This window comes from Scyliorhinus torazame, chromosome 13 (genome assembly GCF_047496885.1).
Source record: "Scyliorhinus torazame isolate Kashiwa2021f chromosome 13, sScyTor2.1, whole genome shotgun sequence".
Lineage (NCBI taxonomy): Eukaryota > Metazoa > Chordata > Chondrichthyes > Carcharhiniformes > Scyliorhinidae > Scyliorhinus > Scyliorhinus torazame.
In genome coordinates, this window is record NC_092719.1 from 14,641,358 (window position 1) to 14,664,142 (window position 22,785).

The following is a 22,785-nucleotide window of genomic DNA, read 5'->3' on the forward strand; positions in this document are numbered from 1 at the left end:
ATGGACAAGTGTTTTTTAAAACAAAACCATGTTTATTCCATCAACTCAAGTTAACCTTTTTAAAACAACCATTGAATATCTTAACACCCATTAATTCAAAGATAACCCCCAAAGACTAAGTAATCGTTTCAGCTGTCCTTTTAACATCCAAAAGATTTAACCAACCTTCAAACAGGAGCACATTAGGTTACATTCAATATATATATAGTGAGAAAGGGTTCAACCGTGCTGCTGCTTTTGGTTACTTCAGCTCCAGCCCCTTTGTTTTCTTCATGCAGCTCCCTGGAAACACACAGACACACCCAAGCTGCTCTCTCAAACTGAAACTCAAAAAGCAGAAGTATAGCTCAGCTCCCCCCCACACTCTGACATCACTTCAGTAACATGAGCAGTTCCATTTCTTAATGGTACATTTCTGAAACACCCATTTCTTAAAGGTACTCTCACATGACAAGAGTTAGAAATACACTTCCAGATATTCATAATGAAATATTTGCAAAGAAATGAATCATTTGAATGGCTGTGAAACTGAAACCCAAACTATTTTAATGCATCACACCTCTGTTACACATGGCACGCCAGTGCCTGACGGTCTATTAATCTTGTTAATGCAAAGTTCTCTGTTGCTTTGGATAGTGGGGGTGGGAGAAATCATCCTTGAGTTCAAAGTCAGCAATTTAAATAATGACTGGTTTTGAGCAACTTGCAGTTCAGCTGAGCAGATAATTTAAATTTAGCAACTTTGACTGAAGACGATTTCTTAGTCTGTGGACCATGTCGAAATAGTCAGCTCCAATAAATACTGGGATACACTGGAATTTGTAAAATTCTGCTGGGTAAGGAATGGTCTGTTGGTTGTGCTAATTGGACAGAGAATAGACTCAATGTGCTGAACGGTCTTTTGTCATGCACATTTTCTGCAGTTCGAGTGACTATTGGATAGCTTTGCCCCGTTGGTGTTACTCCCTCACTTGATTCCGTCAGACACCGTTCAAAGACGTTTGCCTTTTACAAGGGTTAAGACACTCCGTTGCTTAACTGCCGCCTTGTCTCAAATGAGATGCCCCTTCCCAAATTAATGTTAGTTATTTAATAACCCCATTAATGTTTCAGGAATTTCTAAAGAATGAAGGTCATGTGGAGATTGGACCATTGGATCTTTCAATGATACCGCCACGTCATTCTGGCAAAGTGCTTGTTATTATTAGAAACGAGGACATATCAGCCCACTTGCACCAGGTGAGTAGCGCAGCAAAGCTCCTAAGCTCTTGATCCTACATAACAAAGGCATTTTTATGAGACGCTTCTTTTCATTAAGGCTATACATTGGAAGGGGTTGTTTCCAGAAATTGCAACTTTAAAAAAATCAGAAATAAGGCCCGTGAAGGTCCTGGCATAAGTTACTTGTGCCAGATTCAATGCTGATATCACCACATTATCATAAACTAATACAGCACAAAAAAAGAGGCCCTTCATCCCCATTGCGCCTATAAAATAAATAATAAATATGCCCACTCTTTTGAAAGATCTATCCAAATGGACCCATTCCCCTGATCTCTATTCAGCCCTGTCAATGCTTCCTTTGTCAGTGCATAGCCAGTTTCTTTTTAGAAATCAGCTTGGACCATCCTTCCATGCAGTGCATAGCCTACCCACGACATCATCTTCCTCCCCTCTGCTTTTTCTGCCAAATATCTTCAATCTGTGCCCTCGGGCTAACGCCCCTGCTACCAGAGGACACAATTAATGATGCTCTCTTCTCTTAAATCTCCCCTCAATCCCCTCTGTTATTCGGAAAGCAACTGCAGCTTCTCGGTGTTGATGGGATCTGAGCCGGTTGCTGAAGTTGAAACCCAAGACACAAGAGGTTTTCTTTATGGAGAGAGTTTATTGACCTGTTCAGTCTCACAGCTCTCCTCCCCCTCAACCCAGTGTCCCAGCCATCCCCTATTTATATGTGCTCAATTACCCATCACCTGTTTCTCTTAAGTGTAACAATGTAATGAACAAGACATTGTCACATGTCTCAGCACATTGTTTCATTCTTTCCTGGGATGTGGGCGTCGCTGGCCAGGCCGGCATTTGTTGCTCATCTCCCTAGGTAAGAATATATCAAAAATAATAAAATGCAAGTTGTCAATACTAAATTATATTGCCTGTCTACTAAAGCCATTGGGAACCTAATGAATTGTAGTCTGTGTGTGTGTATATACAATATATAGGGCACGATCTACCGGCCGTATTGCACTTGAGTGTGTAACAAGGCTGATAGATCCCGGAGAGGCATCCCGCGGGCTTCCGGCAGCTTTTACGTCTCGCGGGATATACCCAAGTCCCGCGAGGCGTCAAAATCAGAATCCTGCCCAAAAGGGGCGTGACCAAATGCCGCTTTCCTACGTAGGGTTTAAATCTACTTAAGCGTACTTGCCAGCGATCTACCGGCCTCCCGGGATTTACCGGCCTTCCGGAATCCACCTGCCTCCCTAATGAGGCCGCAGCCATACACCGTTTAGTGCTGGTCCACACAATGTGGACCAGGCGGAAGGCACCTGGGGAGTCTCCTGGGCCATCGGAGACCCTGTGTGGTCAGGGCCAGTGCAGGGTGGCCCTCCCCCTGGAATGTGGGCACCTTGGCACTGCCCAGCTGGCAGGAGCACTGCCCTGGTGGCACTGCCAAGAGTCAGAGTCCAAGGAGGCCATGCCCATGAATGGAGGGTGGAGAGGGGTATAAAGGGTGAGGGTGGGTGGGCTTTAGGACAGTTAAGTAGGGGCGTCTGGGAGGTTGAGGGGGTGATGGTGGGGATACCAGTAAGGGGGGGGGTCTGAAGAGGGGGGGAGCTCGCTTGGGTGGGGGGGAGGAGGGGGGAGGCAGGTAGTGCCCATGTGTGGGGGAGGGGGTGATGACATTGCTTATGGGTGTGAGGTCCCACATTCTCACTCGGAGATCAGGGCACCCTTTCCAAATGGCGGCCCAATCTCGGAGTTCAGCTCTCCAGTGCTGAAAAGAATTCAAAGTGTGGGTTAAACCGGTGAGAAACTCCCCAGGGCACAACAAAGTTGTGATGAGGAACTCGCCGGCGGGAAACTCCCTGAAAAACCCGCCACAAATGAACTTAGAAAGGTCATTAAATTCCGCCCATAATGTCATTCTCTGAAATATAATTTAAATGAGTCTGACATTAGACAGTGTTGTGTATTGAGCCATACTTTACAGTACATTGTAAAATGAAGATTCCATTCCCCCTTTCTCCTCAACCCACCTGAACTGTACAAGGTAAGAAAATGACAGGAAAAATCTCTGGGAGAGAATGACGAGAGATGGGGGTGTGGGAGAACCGGTTTTAGAAACTTTCCCCCCATCCCTTCAAAGAATCCGGTTTTTCTTTATCTCGTCCTGAAGCATTCGCCATTTACAGCTCCTGAATTCTTGAAACACCACAGAAGGCTGCCCGCAACAGAAGAACATTCGCCATTTACATCTCTTCTCTCTCTCTCTCTCTCTCTCTCTCTCTCTCTCTCTCTCTCTCTCTCTTTCCCCCCCCGGGCCGCCGGTCAGTTTGGAGACTTGCTGTCTATTCTCTCTAACCCATGCCCAGCTCACAGAATTTCTGGTTCGCAGAGACATTCTATCCCCTCCACTCCCCTCTTCAGCTCACTACAAAGCTCACCCCTGGGTAAATGCTCCTCTGTTTCCTTAACCTTGTTCCCATTCTGATGCTGGCTGCAGGTCCTGCCTGGCGATGCTGCGTCTTTGCTGCAGTTCGTGGTCTTTCAAGAATTCAGTAGTTCCTGCAGCCTAAAGTTTGCTCCTGAGCAAAGATGCAGTGTCAGGTACAGAAAATGTCAGGGACTTGCATCGAGAAGAGTATCGGGAAGCAGAAGAGCTGTGATCTCCCAGTTAGATCACTCCCTGCAGCACCTTACACTACAACAGATGCTTTGTCATCCCAGGAGATCGAAATGTACATATTTGCATAGAACCTGGGTATTCAGGAGATGAGCTATCCTTGAAATCTTGATTGTATTTTAACCTTGAGGATAACTCCTAAACCACTAAGCTATCTTTAAAAAAAACACCATTGTTTGCTACATGATTCGTGACATTAGTCTGTCTTCACTCCGTTCAAGATTTCTTCACTGTTACACCCTCAATCCTGGACTCCCAAGTCTTTGGTGCAGTTCATAATCATAATTATTGTCACAAGTAGGCTTACATGAACACTACAATCAAGTTACTGTGAAAATCCCCTAATCGCCACACTCTGGCGCCTGTTCGGGTACAGAGGGAGAATTCAGAATGTCCAATTCACCTAACAGCACGTCTTTCGGGACTTGTGGGAGAAAACCGGAGCACCCGGAGGAAACCCACGCAGACATAGGGAGAGCGTGCAGACTCGGCACAGACAGTGACCCAGCTAGGAATCGAACCTGGGACACTGGCGCTGTGAAGCAGCAGTGCTAATCACTGTGTTGCCGTGCTGCCCCCATTTGGGCGACCTGTGAAATGACAGAGTTGCCTGTTTTCTTGATTGCATTCTCAGTGGGTGATCCCTTGTGCCTACAGTACCTCTTAGCGCAGTTGATTACCCTTGCATGTGTCTCAGCCCTTGTCCTTATCTGCTTGACCAGTCCCGACCAGTAGGATCCCTCCCAAGGGCAGTCAGCTGTACCACCCTTGCATTGATGTAGCACCGTTAATGTAGTTAAACACCCCAGACCGCTTCACAAGAACCGGAACAACAATTGGACAACTGGCCTAATAAAGTTATATTAAAACATAGATACATAGAAGATAGGAGCAGGAGGAGGCCTTTTGGCCCTTCGAGCCTGCTCCGCCATTCATCACCATCATGGCTGATCATCCAACTCAATAGCCTAATCCGGCTTTCTCCCCATAGCCTTTGATCCCATTCTCCCCAAGTTATATATCCAGCCGCCTCTTGAATATATTCAAAGTTTTAGCATCAACTACTTCCTGTGGTAATGACAACAATAACAACAAATACAATGGCAACGGCAAGCCAATATTATGTTTTTTGAACGTTAAATAACATTATTGTTCTCTTTCTGTATCAGTCAGATGTATGCATTTTTATTCCCATGAATCTGCTGACGTTCTCACATGTGACCAAAAGCTTGGTCAAAGCGTCAGATTTTAGAAAGCAGTGATACAGAGTTAGGGTAGAGATTGAGGGTGGGAATTGTAGAACTCTGGGCCATAGCGGCAGAAGGCGCAGCTGCCAGTGGTGGTTTGATTTTGTGTCACGGAGGGGAATTGATGTTTGCACTGGAGCAGTGAGGGATGTGGGGCATTCGTGAATGGCGTAAGTACGTGGCGCACGTCATTCTAGAATTATTGACGCGAAAAACCAAGGTTGGTACACCACTAATGCACAGCAACCACTTCTGCAAGATCAACCTGTGGATTGGGGGGGATATTTTATAATCATGCAGAAAGCTGCAAAAAGACAATAAGTGTCCAGCAACACCCAAGGAAAAATAAACAAATAAAACACCTGTATCTGAAGTAAATCCTGCAAAGCAAAGTTGTAATGCTGGTCACGGAGAAGGTGAGGGATGAATAAGCCATTTGGTCATTATGTTTTCTTTTAATAAATATTTTTATTGTCCTTTTTCACATTTTCATCAAAATTTACAACAACAGCTAATCAACAATAACAACAAATACAATGGCAATCCCCCAGCCAACATTATGTTTTTTGACCGTTAAATAACATTATTGTTCTCTTTCTGCATCAGTCAGATGTATGCATTTTTATTCCCGTAAATCTGCTAACGTTCTCACTAAAATTGCTGCGTTACGGAAATGGGTGAGCCTGTGTTGTGTGCCTGTGCTGCACCAGATCCACCCCTGCGATCACAATCCCAAGTCCCAGACTGCCCATTGCCAGTGCTTCAGGGGGTGGGGAAGAGGGTGGTGGAGAGTGTGGAATTAAATGGTATCGGATAATAGCCGTTAACAATAATATACTGGACTCATTGACAGCGGAGCAGGAGGGAGCCGCAGTGCCAATGAGGTGACGCCAGGCAGTCCCACTGGGTGGGTTCAATGATTATCAATAATGACTTTTTAAACCCGATGTGAACATTTTTTTTAAACTGAAATGTAACATGTGCTTGTTGCTGGAGTCAGAGCCATTGCAATGGGGCAATTTTAACCTGACTCACTATATAGGAAACCCGAGGGATCGAAGGGTTGGTTTTACCGCCCAGTCTAATATTGGTCTTCATTGATTTCAATGGCATGTTAAACCAGCATGATGCCCAATCCTGTCAGCGTCCTAAGGGGTGACTTAGGCTAAAATTCGTCCTTCTAATTCTATCATTGATAAATAACTACAACATACTTGAGCTGATTTCTTGATTTGCCTTTTAATTGTGACATTGTTATGCATGTACTGGAATAATTTTCTTTTGGGACCATTTCCCAGATTCCTCATTTAGTAACACTGAAACAGATACCGTGTGTTCAGTTTGCTGGTGTGGATAGTCCAGGGGACATAAAGGACCAGACATTCCAAGAATTATTCATTTCGGGAGGCTTTGTTGTTTCTGACGGGACCGTGCTGGACCATATGACTCCAGGTAGGTGCAGAAGTTGCAGTCAGTTTGTACAACAAGTGAAGTTGAGGCATATATATCTCCATGCTCTGACTATAATCACCTGAGGAAGGAGCAGTGCTCCGAAAGCTAGTGATATTGAAACAAACCTGTTGGACTTTAACCTGGTGTTGTAAGACTTCTTACTGTGCCCACCCCAGTCCAACGCCGGGATCTCCACATCCTGACTATAATCGTTATTACTGTGCTGATGTAGAAGACCAGAGTATGAAATAAGCTTAAATTTAATTTCAATGATAAATAAGCTTTTAAAATTATGGAAGAAATGTAATCAAAGAATCTTTATTATTGTCACATTAATACTGCAAGAGGTTACTGTGAAAATCCCCTAGTCGACACACTCCGGCGCCTGAGGGAGAATTCAGAATGCCCAGTTCACCTAACAAGCATGTCTTTCGGGACTTGTGGGAGGAAACCGGAGTGCCCGGAGGAAACGCACGCAGACCCGGGGAAAACGTGCAGACTCCGCACAGACAGTAACCCAAGTGGGAATCGAACCTGGGACCCTGGCGCTGTGAAGCATCAGTGCTAACCACTGTGCTACTGTGCCACCCATGTGATGGGTAGATTGAATGTTGGAACTGGAATGCTTAAGATTCCAAACTGTTGCCAACTCCTAGGGCAGCACGGTAGCACAAGTAGATAGCACTGTGGCTTCACAGCTCCAGGGTCCCAGGTTCGATTTCCCGCTGAGTCACTGTCTGTGCGGAGTCTGCACGTTCTCCCCGTGTCTGCGTGGGTTTCCTCCGGATGTTCCGGTTTCCTCACACAGTCCAAAGACGTGCGGGTTAGATGGATTGGCCATGCTAAATTGCCCTTAGTGACCAAAAAGGTTAGGAGGGGTTATTGGGTTACGGGGATAAGGTGGAAGTGAGAGCTTAAGTGGGTCGGTGCAGACTCGATGGGCTGAATGGCCTCCTTCTGCACTATATGTTCTATGCCCTGATGTCGAATGGGATTAGTATCATCATTGACAATGCATGGCACTTGATAAATGGGAAATTTGTCAAATTAAAGTTGCCAGATGGTGATTCACAGAATAACTAATATTTCAATACCTTGGAAGGCCACGGAGGAAATGCCTTGAAATGATATAGGGGATTTAAATCCAATCTACAAATTAGTTTAGTTACATGACTGCCTTCTGGAAATTCTGAAGGAAAATCGAATGATGCTGGGAACGTGTGGAAACTGATAAAGTTGCACATATCATGGTACCTGTGATAGGCTGCCAGTGGGAAGGAATAAAGCTCAGTCAGGGGAATCGCTACGAGACCAGGCTGTTCCTAATAGAATGTAATTATTGATGAAGGCAGCGGCCTATGCAAATGGATAGTTAAAACTCTGTAGGGCACACCCTCACCTCTTCTCTCGATAATTGTTCTGATTCCATTAGTTGCATCTTTTTTTAAAAAAATTTATTACTTTTCCTGAGTTACAAAGCCAGGGCTCAGAGTGTGGGTCAGGGGCGAACCCCTAATCCAGCTCCTCGCCTGCTCCAAAAACCAATTCAAATTGAATCCAATTCATGGTCCCCACAAGAGAGACACACCAGACCTGAACCAAAAGGCTAGTACGCTTGATCTTAGCCAAAAGGCCGAGAAGCGATTTAGTTGCATCTTTTGCAGTTTTTCCCCACTGAAATGAAACTGAACAAGTGGATTGTTGGTCAAACAAATGCCTTCATTTCGGTAGATTTTGCAATGGAAGGAATTCTAAAGCACTACGGTGTTACTTTTTACATTTCGGGCAGGGAAGAGAAAATGGTAGTGAGGAAGCTGTCTCACAATTAGGACTCCTATTAAAATCAAATTATTACGGACCATTAAAGCCTTGAAATGACACTGTGGAAAGCAAGAAAGTGTAGCACACTTTTGTCTAAAATTCCTCCAACTTTCTATAGTGCAAGCGTTAACCCCATCTTTTTTTGCTGGTTATGACAATTGAGGGATATGGGACTATTATGAGAAAATGCAGATGATATCGAGATCAGTCTTTATCTAGTTCAATGGTGGAAAAGGCTTGAGGGACTGGATGGTAAAATCCCTTTCCGACATTCTGACAACACCTAAAATAAATGGTTTACGAGCGCCACTAAGTTATTGGAGGGATAAAGTGCCTCGTTTTTCATATACTGATATCAAAGCCTATGATTTAACATTGGCATTCTTTTTGTTTGATTCCATCTGTTTTGTTAACTTGTTAGCTAGTTGCTAGACAGCTGTGAGTAACATCAGCATACCAGCTTGAACAGTAGAGACTTGGCCATTAGCCCGAGGATGCTCAAACACTAACTTAACTCACTGGATCCACACTCCCAGCAAGAATCCATTCTCAGAGGTTCTGCATTGCAGTGTTGTAGCCCCACCTTCAGGCGACAGTCCCTTCAAACCTGGCTCCCCATTGCAATGAGCCACATAAGATTAGGACAGAAGACCAAAAGCATGGTCAAACAAGTTGGTTTCAATGACCATCTTATCGAAGGATTTGATACAAAGCCACATAAGGAGACAATAAGGAAGATGAACAAAAGTCTGGCCAAAGCGGTAGATTTTAGGAGTGTCTTAAAGGAGGAAAGAAGGTTAGAGAGAGGGCGGCACGGTGCCACATGGTTAGCACTGCTGCCTCACGGCACTGAGGACCGGGTTCGATCCCAGCCCCAGGTCACTGTCCGTGTGGAGTTTGCACAATCTCCCCGTGTCTGCGCGGGTCTCACCCCCACAACCCAAAGATGTGCAGGGAAGGTGGATTGGGCACGCTAAATTGCCCCTTAATTGGAAAAAAAAGAATTGGGTACTCTAAATTTATGGGGGGAAAAAGAGAGCCAGAGAAATTTAAAGATATTAGGAGAGTATAGATTTACCAGAATGATGCCTGGACACCAAAAATTAAATTTTGAGGTGAGATTACAGAAATGGGGTTTATATTCTGTGGAATTTAGAAAATTAAGGAGTGATTGGATCACGTTTTAAGGATAAATGAAAAACATTTGACCTGGTTGAAGGTTCTAGGACTAGGGGGGTTAGTGTTAAAAATGAGAGCTAGACCTTGTAGGAGTGAAAATTGGCAAAACTTCCTCATACACAAAAGAGTGATAGAAGTTTGGAACTTTCTTTAGCCAAGAGCAAGTTATGCTGGATCAATTGTTAAATGTCAGTCTGAGATTGATAAATTTCAGTTAACCTTGGGTATTAAGAGATATTGGGGTAAAGTGGGTATATGTAGTTAGATTTCAGATCAGCCGTGATCTCTTTGACTGGCAAAACAGGCTGGAAGAGCTAATTTCCTACTCTAGTTCTTGTGTTCCCTGGAGAAATTGCCACAATACTAATTTCCTACTCTAGTTCTTGGGCAGCCAAAGGCTTGGTCACCAATGTTGGAGTCATGAATAGCACCAAAATGCCCAATCTGTATGTGTGTACCTAAACATTGAGTGTTATCAGACTTTCTAACCATGGGGCATTGCCACTTACACTGGCCTGCCACAGCTCAACATCTAATAATGTGCACTTGCCAGTAGGAATCATTGAATAGTGATCCTGAATAGGAATCATAGAATCTCAACAGAAGGAGGCCATTCTGCTCATCGGGTCTGCACTGGCCCTCCAAAAGAGCACCCCGCCCAGAATCCCGACAGTGCAGAAGGAGACCATTCGGCCCATTGAGTCGACACTGATCCTCTGGAAGAGCACCCCACCTATCCCTGTAGCCCCACCTAACCTTTTGGACACCAAGGGACAATTTAACATGATCATTCCACCTAACCTGCACATCTTTGGATTGTGGGAGGAATCCGGAGCACCCAGAGGAAACCCACGCAGACACCTGGGTCCCTGGCACTGTGAGGCAGCAGTGCTAACCACTGTGCCACCTTATGCTGGATGATTCCACCTCCTCCGTAGTTGAGAGATGGTAAACCCCTCCCGCCCCACCCTGCCATCCCCTCCAACATACCGAAAAATTGGACCCAGGCTCCAATAAACGATTGTGCCGGGTTTTAAAAAAAATATATATATTTTATTCAAGGTTTTTGGCCAAACATAACAGTACATGGTTTTTCTTTTAAACAACAATAAAGCAATATAAATAACAGTGACCAGTTTTCAACAAGTAAATAAATAATATATAAACAAAAACAAAACTAAATGGCAACTGCCTTGTCAAAAATAGTTATTCTCCAAAAATACAATCCAACAGTCCAATATACATTACCTATAACAAATGTCTATACATATACAATGACATCCCTAAGAGCCCGCCCGGATCCTCCCCCTCTCCCCCTGGGTTGCTGCTGTTGTCTTTCTTTCTTTTCATTCCCTCTATCGTTCTGTGAGGTAGTTGACGAACGGTTGCCACCGCCTGGTGAACCCTTGAGCCGAACCCCGTAATATGAACTTGATCCGTTCTAACTTTATAAACCCTGCCATGTCGTTTATCCAGGTCTCCACGCTCGGGGGTTTGGCTTCCTTCCACATAAGCAATATCCTGCGCCGGGGTACTAGGGACGCAAAGGCCAAGACATCAGCCTCTTTCGCCTCCTGCACTCCCGGCTCTTCTGCAACCCCGAATATAGCCAACCCCCAGCTTGGCTCGACCCGGACCCCCACCACCTTCGAAAGCACCTTCACCACCCCCACCCAGAACCCCTGTAATGCCGGACATGACCAGAACATGTGGGTGTGATTCGCTGGGCTTCTCGAGCATCTCCCACACCTATCCTCTACCCCGAAAAATTTACTGAGCCGTGCTCCAGTCATATGCGCCCTGTGTAGAACCTTGAATTGTATCGGGCTTAGCCTGGCACACGAGGACGACGAGTTTACCCTACATGGGGCATCAGCCCACAGCCCCTCCTCAATCTCCTCCCCCAGCTCTTCTTCCCATTTCCCTTTCAGCTCATCTACCATGATCTCCCCCTCGTCCCTCATTTCCCTGTATATGTCCGACACCCTACCATCCCCCACCCATGTCTCTGAGATCACTCTATCCTGCACCTCCTGCGTCGGGAGCTGCAGGAATTCGTTCACCTGTTGCCTCGCAAAAGCCCTCAGTTGCATATACCGAAATGCATTCCCTTGGGGCAACCCATATTTTTCCGTCAGCGCTCCCAGACTCGCAAACGTCCCATCTACGAACAGATCTCTCAATTGTACTATCGATCTCTCAATTGTACTATCCCATCTCTTTGCCATGCTCCAAATCCCCCATCCATTCTCCCCGGAACAAACCTATGGTTATTTCTTATCGGGGACCACACCGAGGCTCCCGTCCTTCCCCCATGCCGTCTCCACTGCCCCCAAATTTTTAATGTTGCCACCACCACCGGGCTTGTGGTGTATTTCTTCGGTGAAAACGGCAGCGGTGCCGTCACCATTGCTTGTAAACTGGTCCCCTTGCAGGACGCCCTCTCCAATCTCTTCCACGCCGCTCCCTCCCCTTCTCCCATCCACTTACACACCATTGAAATATTGGCGGCCCAGTAATAATCATTTATGCTCGGTAGTGCCAACCCCCTCCGATCCCTACTACGCTGCAAGAACCCCCTCCTCACTCTCGGGGTCTTCCCGGCCCACACAAAACTCATAATGCTTTTCTCAATTCTCTTAAAAAAAGCCTTCGTGACCATCACCGGGAGGCACTGAAACACAAAGTGGAATCTCGGGAGAACCACCATTTTAACCGCCTGCACCCTACCCGCCAGTGACAGGGACACCATGTCCCATCTCTTGAAGTCCTCCTCCATCTGTTCCACCAATCGTGTTAAATTAAGCCGGTGCAAGGTTCCCCAATTCTTGGCTATCTGAATCCCCAAGTATCGGAAGTCTCTTGTTACCTTCCTCAGCGGTAAATCCTCTATTTCCCTGCTCTGCTCCCCCGGATGCACCACAAACAACTCACATTTCCCCATGTTCAATTTATACCCCGAAAAATCACCAAACTCCCCAAGTATCCGCATTATCTCTGGCATCCCCTCCATCGGGTCCGCCACATACAACAACAAATCATCCGCATACAGAGATACCCGGTGTTCTTCTCCTCCCCTAAACACTCCCCTCCACTTCCTGGAACCCCTCAGTGCCATGGCCAGGGGCTCAATCGGCAGTGCAAACAATAACGGAGACAGGGGACATCCCTGCCTCATCCCTCTGTAAAGCCGGAAATAATCAGACCCCCGTCCATTCGTAACCACACTCGCCATCGGTGCCCTATACAGCAGCTGTACCCATCCGATATATCCATCTCCGAAGCCAAATCTCCTCAGCACCTCCCACAGATAATCCCACTCCACTCTATCAAATGCTTTCTCGGCATCCATCGCCACCACTATCTCCGCTTCCCCCTCTGGCGGGGGCATCATCATTACCCCTAGCAACCTCCGTATGTTCGTGTTCAGCTGTCTCCCCTTCACAAACCCAGTCTGGTCCTCATGTACCACCCCCGGGACACAGTCCTCTATCCTCGTCGCCATTACCTTGGCCAGAATCTTAGCATCCACATTTAAAAGAGAAATGGGCCTATAGGACCCGCATTGCAGCGGGTCTTTTTCCTTCTTTAGGAGGAGCGATATCTTTGCCTCTGACATAGTCGGGGGCAACTGCCCCCTTTCCCTAGCCTCATTAAAGGTTCTCGTCAGAAGCGGGGCCAGCAAGTCCATATACTTGCTATAAAATTCCACCGGGAATCTGTCTGGTCCCGGGGCCTTCCCCGCCTGCATGCTCCCAATCCCTTTCACTACCTCCTCCATCTCAATCTGTGCTCCCAGACCCGCCCTCTCCTGCTCCTCCACCTTAGGAAATTCCAGCTGATCCAGAAAGCACATCATTCTCTCCTTCCCTTCCGGGGGCTGAGCTTTATATAATCTTTCGTAGAATATCTTGAACACCCCATTTACTCTCTCCGCTCCCCGCTCCATCTCTCCCGCCTCGTCTCTCACCCCCCCCTATCTCCCTCGCTGCTCCTCAGTTGGTGGGCCAACAACCGGCTCGCCTTCTCCCCATATTCATACTGTACACCTTGTGCCTTCCTCCATTGTGCCTCTGCATTACCCGTAGTCAACAAGTCAAATTCTACATGTAGCCTTTGCCTTTCCCTGTACAGTCCCTCCTCCGGTGCCTCCGCATATTGTCTGTCCACCCTCAAAAGTTCTTTCAGCAACCGCTCCCTTTCCCTACCCTCCTGCTTTCCTTTATGTGCCCTAATAGATATCAGCTCCCCTCTAACCACTGCCTTCAACGCCTCCCAGACCACTCCCACCTGAACCTCCCCATTGTCGTTAAGCTCCAAGTACCTTTCAATACACCCCCTCACCCTTAAACATACCCCCTCATCTGCCAATAGTCCCATGTCCATTCTCCAGGGCGGGTACTGTTCTTTTTCCTCCCCTATCTCCAGGTCCACCCAATGAGGAGCGTGGTCCGAGACAGCTATTGCCGTGTACTCCGTCCCTGTCACCTTCGGGATCAGCGCCCTTCCCAATACAAAAAAGTCTATCCATGAATATACTTTATGGACATAGGAGAAAAATGAGAACTCCTTACTCCTAGGCCTGCTAAATCTCCAGGGGTCTACTCCTCCCATCTGCTCCATAAAGTCCTTGAGCACCCTAGCTGCAGCCGGCCTCCTCCCGGTCCTGGACCTCGATCTGTCCAGCCCTGGGTCCAGCACCGTATTAAAGTCTCCCCCCATTACCAACTTTCCCGCCTCTAGGTCCGGGATACGTCCCAACATTCTCCTCATAAAATTGGCATCATCCCAGTTCGGGGCATATACGTTCACTAGAACCACCGCCTCCCCTTGCAATCTGCCACTCACCATCACGTATCTACCCCCGCTATCCGCCACTATGGTCTTTGCCTGAAACAGTACCCGTTTCCCCACTAATATAGCCACCCCCCTGTTCTTTGCGTCTAACCCCGAATGAAACACCTGCCCCACCCATCCTTTGCGTAGTCTGACCTGGTCTATCAGTTTCAAATGCGTCTCCTGCAACACAGTTAATCCTCCCCCCCCCCCCCCCCCCGCTAGATCCTTTTCTAGCGTAATTGCACCCCCCATGTTGCTCCCAGAAGTCAGCAAACTCTGGCTGACCTTGGCTTCCCCCCGTGACCTCGGCCCCCACTGTGCGAGGCCCCCTCCTTCCTGCTTCCCTGTTCCCGCCATGATTACCATAGCACGGGAACAAAGCCCACGTTTCCCACTTGGCCCCACCCCTAATGGCCGGCGCCCACAATTCCTCATCCTTCCCACCCCCTCCCCCACGACATGGGGAAGAGCGAAAAGTTACAGGGTCGCAAGATTAACAACTTGAGAAATCATCCCTTCCCCCTTTTTTTTTTCTCCCCCCCCCCCCCCTTCACCCCACGTAATCACACCACCACTTTGTCCCAAACGTTCTTTTTCTGGGCCGCCTATTCCAGCTGCTCCTCCACAATAAATGTCCACGCCTCTTCTGCCGTCTCAAAGTAGTGGTGCTTCCCTTGGTGTGTGACCCACAGTCTTGCCGGTTGCAGCATTCCAAATTTGACCTTCCTTTTGTGAAGCACCGCCTTGGCCCGCTTAAAACTCGCCCTCCTTCTTGCCACCTCCGCACTCCAATCTTGATATACGCGGATCACCGCGTTCTCCCACCTACTGTTCCGAGTTCTCTTCGCCCATCTGAGGACCATCTCTCTGTCATTATATCGGAGAAATCTCACCACTGTGGCTCGAGGTATTTCTCCAGCCCTCGGTCTTCGCGTCATAACTCGATAAGCTCCCTCCACCTCCAATGGGCCCGTCGGGGCCTCCGATCCCATTAACGAGTGAAGCATCGTGCTCACATATGCCCCGACGTCCGCCCCCTCCGCACCTTCGGGAAGACCAAGAATCCTTAAATTCTTCCTCCTCGCATTATTCTCCAACACCTCCAGTCTTTCCACACACCTTTTGTGTTGTGCCTCGTGCATCTCTGTCTTCACCACCAGGCCCTGTATTTCGTCTTCATTATCCGCGGCCTTTGCCTTCACGACCCGAAGCTCCTGCTCCTGGGTCTTTTGTTCCTCCTTTAGCCCTTCAATCGCCTGTAATATTGGGGCCAGCCGCTCCTTTTTCATCTCCTTTTTAAGTTCTTCCACACAGCGCCGCAGGAACTCTTGTTGGTCAGGGCCCCATACTAGACGGCCACCTTCCGACGCCAGCTTGCTTTGTGCTTTCTTTCCTTGCCACTGCTCTTGAGGATCCTCCGCAATCCGGCCACCTTTCTCTCCTTTTTCCATCTGTGTCCAGGGGGAATTCCCTCCTGGTTTACCGCACAGTGTTTTTAGCCGTTAAAATTGCCGTTGTGGCTCCTATTAAGAGCCCAAAAGTCCGTTCCACCGGGAGCTGCCGAAACGTGCGACTTAGCTGGTCATCACCGCACCCGGAAGTCGATTGTGCCAGTTTTAAGCACAATACACAGTAATTATCCGAGTGAGTGTGTTTACCAGCTCCATGGTATCCAACCTGACATTTTCACTGAGCATTTCTCTTTTTATTTTTGCACCATCAGAACATTTGCAACAGATTTCAGCCGTCTTGGAACAGCTGAGTGCAGAGTATAAATGGAAGTGGATGATACATTTCAAAGAACTTAAAAAGCTAAAGGAGACAGCAAGGTTGGTATGTGATCAATTAATGTTCTGCCAACCGCTGTATGTGCTGGCAGGGGCATTGTGGACCCTGGTCATCAGGCCAGGGGCTCAGGTACTGGTCACCGTGGAGTGTAGTCTGGTTGCTACAGGAATAGTGGCAGGGATAAGATGCAAAGCATTGATCTTATGAGCTCCAAAATGGATAAATGGCAGAAAAACCCTGTTTTGTAAATATAACAATGACTTCTTTTTGAGTTTAAAAAAAGTAAAATAATTTTCAACCATATTCATGAGAGCACCCTAAGGTTAGAAACAGAGGGCATACTATCCCTGACTGGAGAACTAGTATGTTGCAATCAGTCTTAAAAGAAAAAATTAGTGCACCTTGCCTCAAGCTCTTAGGATCAATGATAGTATATGGTGGAGGAATAATACAGCAGCTCATCTTTTACCTTCAGCAAGTTTATTCTTCATACAGCTCGGTAAAGTTACAAACTCCGTATGGTTTCCCCAACTGTGTTCATTTATATTCTTTTGGGAATTGAGCTAATAATCATCACTTGTCTTCAACAATGAAATTGGCTTAACGATGTAATTGCCAAAGGGCGCGATTGTTGATACATTGACAGAGTCCCCACTCTTTTAAATTAAAGCTTTCGAACAAAGAAATTCAAGAACACATTTTTTTCAATCCAAACAAATGGAAACAAAGTCATGTACTGTAACAGTTTAGATCCCACATTCCCTTTATCATATAAATATATATATTACAACCCATCATATATTCAAAATCTCCCTTCTTTCCAACATTTCTTTCATGTTAGCTAGGTCTATTAACCTTTTTTCAGTGACGCTTTGTTGAATGGACAACAATCCAGAGGGATTGGCTATCAGCAGAGCACTCTATGGGCAAACCTTTCTCGCTTTGACCATCGTACAAAATTTCTGTTGGATGAGTAATACCTATTGCTTCAGCCAATCAAAAAAGAGTTTCTGCAGCTCAGGTGCTTTGCACTACCCTTTTAATTTTCTTGTCTTCCCAAACTAAAGGGCAACATTTATCCGTTTTTCCTACCAGAAATATGATTAACCCTGTGCCTGAATCTCCATCTGGAAGATTGGCATGCGCAGCATCACTAAAGATGACCAACCCTATATCATCTGGTTCACCAAAGGCTGGGAACTGAAGTGTGCTTTTCTCCGAGTTTACTTTCTTTGGGGTTTGCCCTCAGAACTTCCTGTACCACGGCATGATTCACCATGGTACTCCGTTCCCAATACGTCTCAACTGGTATCGGGAGCAGTGTGAGTACATACATGCCGAGTTCAACTGCCCAGTTAAACTTCCCAATTAATTGGTTTCTTTCTTGGTCGCTGGCTCCTCTTTCTGTGAAGATCTGACCTGATTTATTGGGATGCGACTAACATTTCCTGGATAGGATTATTGGTTCACTGTCCCTCCAGAATTGATCTGTTTAATGCTTAAACCTATGGATTTAAAAGCCCCTGAAGCCTGGCTCCCATCTTTGAACTCATTCCTGATTTTATCAATTACCCATTGTTCAAGTTCTTCAGAACCACCAAATAGAAAATCATCCACATGCAAGATAAAGATCCCTGTTAGTCTCTCCGTGTGATACCAATAGGACACCGCAGGGTCTGCCTTTAACTGGAAGCAACCTGTTTTTAACAGGACCGACCTCACAGAAAAATACCGTACTCTCGACGCATTATTCAATCCTTTAATTGCCACAATTTTCCTTCTATATCACAGTGATTCTTTAGGTGGTTCCAAAAATACTTCCCGATGAAATCTCTCCCTGCAAATTGCTGCATTAATATCTATCGATCAGCAGTCCCAGGGATATGTTGCTAAAATTCCCCCCAAAAAACTTCAAAACTTATTTTCCTTGTGGCCGGAGGGTGCATTCTGACATCTTCTTAAATAGGTTTTCAAAAAATCGAGCAGACAAACAAAGTACAATACAATACGTTGACACAGCTTCTCTCCCCCCCCCCCCCCCCCCAGTAAACAAACAAGCAAACATCCACTGTGCAAACAAAACCAACAGTCGACAATAGTTAACTGATTGAAGAAAGAAACAAAAGGCTGCCATCTACGATAACATTTCTGGTAAATACTCTTATGGTATGCATTGGTTTATTGTTACGTCCACCGAGGTACAGTGAAAAGTATGGTTCTGCGTGCAGCTCAGACAGATCATGCCGTATATGAAAAGAAAATACTTAATAGGTTATGGGCCAGGGTTTAGAGAACCCCAAAGTGTATCATGGAGTTCACCTGACCCACAACTTTTACTAGATTGTGGTATGGGGAGCACACGGCCCACTCTACAGGTGTGGTACAGCAGAAATCGAAAAGTATTTTTTTAACCAAAACAATGTTTATTCTATGAACTCAAGTTAATCTTTTTAAAACATAGTGAACATCTTGGCAACCATTAATTCAAATACAACCCCCAAAGAATACAACACGAAGTGATCCTTAAGCTTTCCTTTTAACATCCATAAGATTTACAAAAAAACTTTCAACAGAAGCACATCAGGTTTAAATTCACTACTGAGAACAGTTATCCCTCTGAATTCACCAAATGATCAAGTGATCGTCTTTACATGGCAGAGAGAACAACATTACACATTCTTTGGCTGGCTGCAGCTCCAACACTGAAACAAAACCAAAAAAAAAAAACCCACAGACACACCCAAGCTTCTCTCAAAGTGAAACTAAAAAGCAGAGCCAGAGCTCAGCTCCACCCACACTCTGACATCACTACAGTAACACGAGCAGACAAACATTTCTTAAAGGGACATTCTCATGACATAGGGCAAACATAAAATGCGCAATGTAAGTATATAGATAGGCATCAGGTGAAGCATACAAAAGTGTAGTACTACTCAGTAGAGAAGATGTGGGAAGAGATCTGATCAGTCCATAAGTCCATCAGCCCACAAGAGGGTTGTTTAGGAGTCTGGTAACAGCGAGGAAGAAGCTGTGAGTCTGTTTGTGCGTGTTCTCAGACTTTTGTATCTCCTGCCCGATGGAAGAAGTTTGAAGAGTGAGTAAGCTGGGTGGTAGGGGTCTTTGATTATGGTGCCCGCTTTCCCAAGGTGGCGAGAGGTGTAGACAGAGTCAATGGATGGGAGGTGGGTTTGCGTGATGGACTAGGCGATGTTCACGACTCTCGTTTCTTATGGTGTTGCGCTAAGCAGTTGCCATAGCAAGCTGTGTTGCACTCAGATAGGATGCTTTATATGGTGCATCTGTAAAAGTTGGTAATGGTCGGTGCGGATATGCCGAGTTCCCTTAGTTTCCTGAGAAAGTATAGGCGCTGTTGTGCTTTCTTGGTTGTAGTGTCGACGTGGGTGGACCAGGACAGATTGTTGGTGATGTGCACACCTGGGAATTTGAAGCTGTCAACCATCTCCACCTCAGCAACATTGATGCAGACAGGGGTGTGTACGATACTTCGCTTCCTGAAGTCAATGACCAACTTTTTAGTTTTGCTGACGTTGACATTTAATATTTTACAAATGAAGTAAAGACATCAAATGCTTCCAACCAGGATGAAGCCGTGGGTGGTTTGGGGGAACCGCCAAGATAATATAATCCACCTGTGGGCGATTAGCGAAGCGAATGCAATGGCGTCCTGCCATAATCTTCGTGAGACTGACTGGTTCAGGTGGGCCTCCAAATGTGGCTATCAAAGGACAAGGCTGCAAATCAATATCTAAAACTTTGGAAAGAGTGTCAAAGAAGGATGACCAATTTGGTGGCCTTAATAAGTGACATCATGGTGCTCCCTTGCCCACTGAAGAACAAGCTCCTTTTCTTTATAGCGATGGAACTGTACCACAATAGCTCAGGGGAGGTTGCCTGGGTGAGGCTTCAGTCAGAGAGTTTGGTGGGTTCTGAACAGCTCTGGGGGTTTATGGAAAGTTACCTCGCAACACCCTATCTTTTTGAATGAATCTGACATAAATTGCGTTGAGGCCCAATCATCGGTTCCCTCTGGTAGGCCAGTAATGCCTAGATTTTGTCGTCTGGGCCCGTTTTCCAAGTCATCGACTTTGCCCTGCAGCGACACCTTCTCCCTGATCACCGCAGTCTGCTGGGACTCCAGGATATAGATCCTGCCGCTGTGGTCCAAGAGGACAGTCTCAATGTCGGTCACCTTTGTTCCCACTTTGGCTAGTTGTCCTTTTGAATAAATAGCCTTATCCTGCGCCTCAATGTTACTTTGTTCGTCATCAAACAATTCTTTATTTGCCACAGTCGGCTCCTCATAATTGCCCAATATGTGACGTGCACGGTGCCTCTTCCATCTCCCATGTCCTGTTCCAAATCGGTAGCGGTATAGTCTGAATTTTCTCTGAAACCTCAGGAGGTGAGTCAGGAGGCTGCAGGATTCCCAGGCTCTGACGTGCTCTTGTAGCCACAGTACTTATACGGCTAGTCCAGTTTCTGGTCAATGATAACCTTACAGGTGTTGATAATGGAGGATTTAGCAATGATAATGCCATTGAATGACAAGGGGGCGATAGTTAGATTCTCGTTGGAGATGGTCCTTGCCTGACCCTTGTTGGCATGAATGTTACTTGTGTTTTTTGACGAAACATTTCATTACACTCGGCTGGGAAGCGCTTTGGGATGTCCTGAGGATATGAAATGTACGATTGAACAGCAAGACACTTGTTAGCACAATTGGTTTGATTACAAAGAACTCTTATTCCTTGTTTTGGTGCACAACATTTGAGTTGTTCCATTTTGTTACTTGTTTTAGAATGTATTCACTTAGCTTTGTATCATTTATTCATGCAGAGAAGACAACGTCGCAAAGAGAAAGATTTCCCTCCTGACTCGAAAGATTGCAGCCAACATCGTGGAAGTTCTCCCTTTCCACGAGTGTGATTCTAGGTCCCAGAAGAAACCTGACCATCTCAGCTGTCTTGTGAAGCTACAGGTTCAGAAAATAAGCTCCAGGTTTGCCGTATTCCTCACAGGTGAGATGTGACAAAATCGGCTGCAAGGATGATGATCTTTATTATTGTTTGGAGTGAAAATAGAGAAAGTCGGGGCTGTTATTTAAAGTGGCTGAGACGGTAATATTTCAATTTTAAAAACTTAATTGTAACTTTGAAAGCATAGACATCTTTTGAGGTTGTATTCAGCCTGTGTTCTTAACGTTTTCAAGTCCACAGCCACCCGGGTTTTAGCTTCACAAATTCAGGGTCAGAATGTCCTCTGAAGCAAAATCAAGGATCAGATCAGATCTTTTTCTTCTAATTTTTCCAATCAAGGGTCAATTTTAGCGTGGCCAATCCACCTACCCATCACATGCGGGGGTGAGACCCAGGCAGACCATGGGGAGAATGTGCAAACTCCACACGGACAGTGACCCGGGGCCTGGATCGAACCCGGGTCCCCGGCGTCGTGAGGCAAGCAAGATCAGATTTTATATGAGCCTCATGAGGTGGTAAGAATGGAGTGTTGACAGCTGAGATTTGCAGGCATCAGGTATTGAGTGCGACGCAACAAAGCCACAATGGAACTGGGAACCAGAGCATAATGGGCGGAATTCTCCCATTTTGAGAGTAGATGCAGTGGCGGGTGGCTCCGTCAGCACTTTTTCCTGTTGGTCGGAATGGCAGGATCCCGCGCCATATTCTGTGCTTGGAGCCTTATTAATTGGGCATAGGTGAGTTCCCATCCCACTCACCTGGCGGACCTGCAGCCGATTCGTCCACCAAACCTCGGCTGATGGGTTTGAAGCTCCAGCACCCTATTCAAGTACCACTCCAGTGCACTTGTATCGTTCTCTCCAGCCCTTCACACTTGTATCGTTCTCTCCAGCCCTTCACACTCGTATCGTTCTCTCCAGCCCTTCACACTCGTATCGTTCTCTCCAGCCCTTCTTCACCAATCCGCGCAGAGTGTCAAATAATAGTAGCAACAACAGTAAACAATGCAAATACAAATATAAACATGGTGCATGAATCATTTCCATCCCTGACAAGTCCCTCCTACCCTAAACAGAAAATAGCCTAACTCTGCCCCCCGCCCCCTCTCTTTAAATCTTTTGTCCCTGCGGACAGTTAATTTTCCCCGAAGAAGTCGACAAACGGCTGCCACCTTTGAACTCTCTTAGGGCGAACTTGATTTTCTCAAGACTGAGAAATCCAGCCATGTCGCTAATCCAGGTTTCTGTTTTTGGGGACTTTGTGTCCCTCCACGCTAGCAATATCCGTCTCCGGGCTACCAGGGAGGCAAAGGCCAAGACGTCAGCCTGTCTCGCCTCCTGGACTCCCGGGTCTTCCGACACTCCAAAAATCACCACCTCTGGACTCGGCACCACCCATGTTTTTTGTACCGTGGACATGACATCTGGAAAACCCCTTTGACCCCCATGTTTATTAGCATTTTCCTGCAGCCGTGCCAGGGTCCAGCTTCTCTCCGCCTACCATTGTTCGTCGTCGTCATCCGACCTTGCCACTCTGCCTGACAGTGTGAGCTGTT

At 46.4% G+C, this 22,785-nt stretch overlaps 1 protein-coding gene across 5 annotated transcripts in view; it reads left to right on the top strand.

Annotated features, from left to right (window-relative positions):
* LOC140387852 (uncharacterized) overlaps nt 1-22,785 on the top strand; it is a 180,924-nt gene that overhangs the window by 152,847 nt on the left and 5,292 nt on the right. For 4 of the 5 annotated variants that reach the window (XM_072471096.1, XM_072471097.1, XM_072471094.1 and 1 more), the window contains exons 20-23: nt 1,114-1,239; nt 6,453-6,606; nt 16,169-16,274; nt 21,091-21,272. In XM_072471096.1, the coding sequence (XP_072327197.1) occupies nt 1,114-1,239; nt 6,453-6,606; nt 16,169-16,274; nt 21,091-21,272 (568 nt within the window). Of the gene's footprint in view, nt 1-1,113; nt 1,240-6,452; nt 6,607-16,168; nt 16,275-21,090; nt 21,273-22,785 lie in introns of those variants that run through there. The other variant, XM_072471098.1, reaches the window with a different exon arrangement.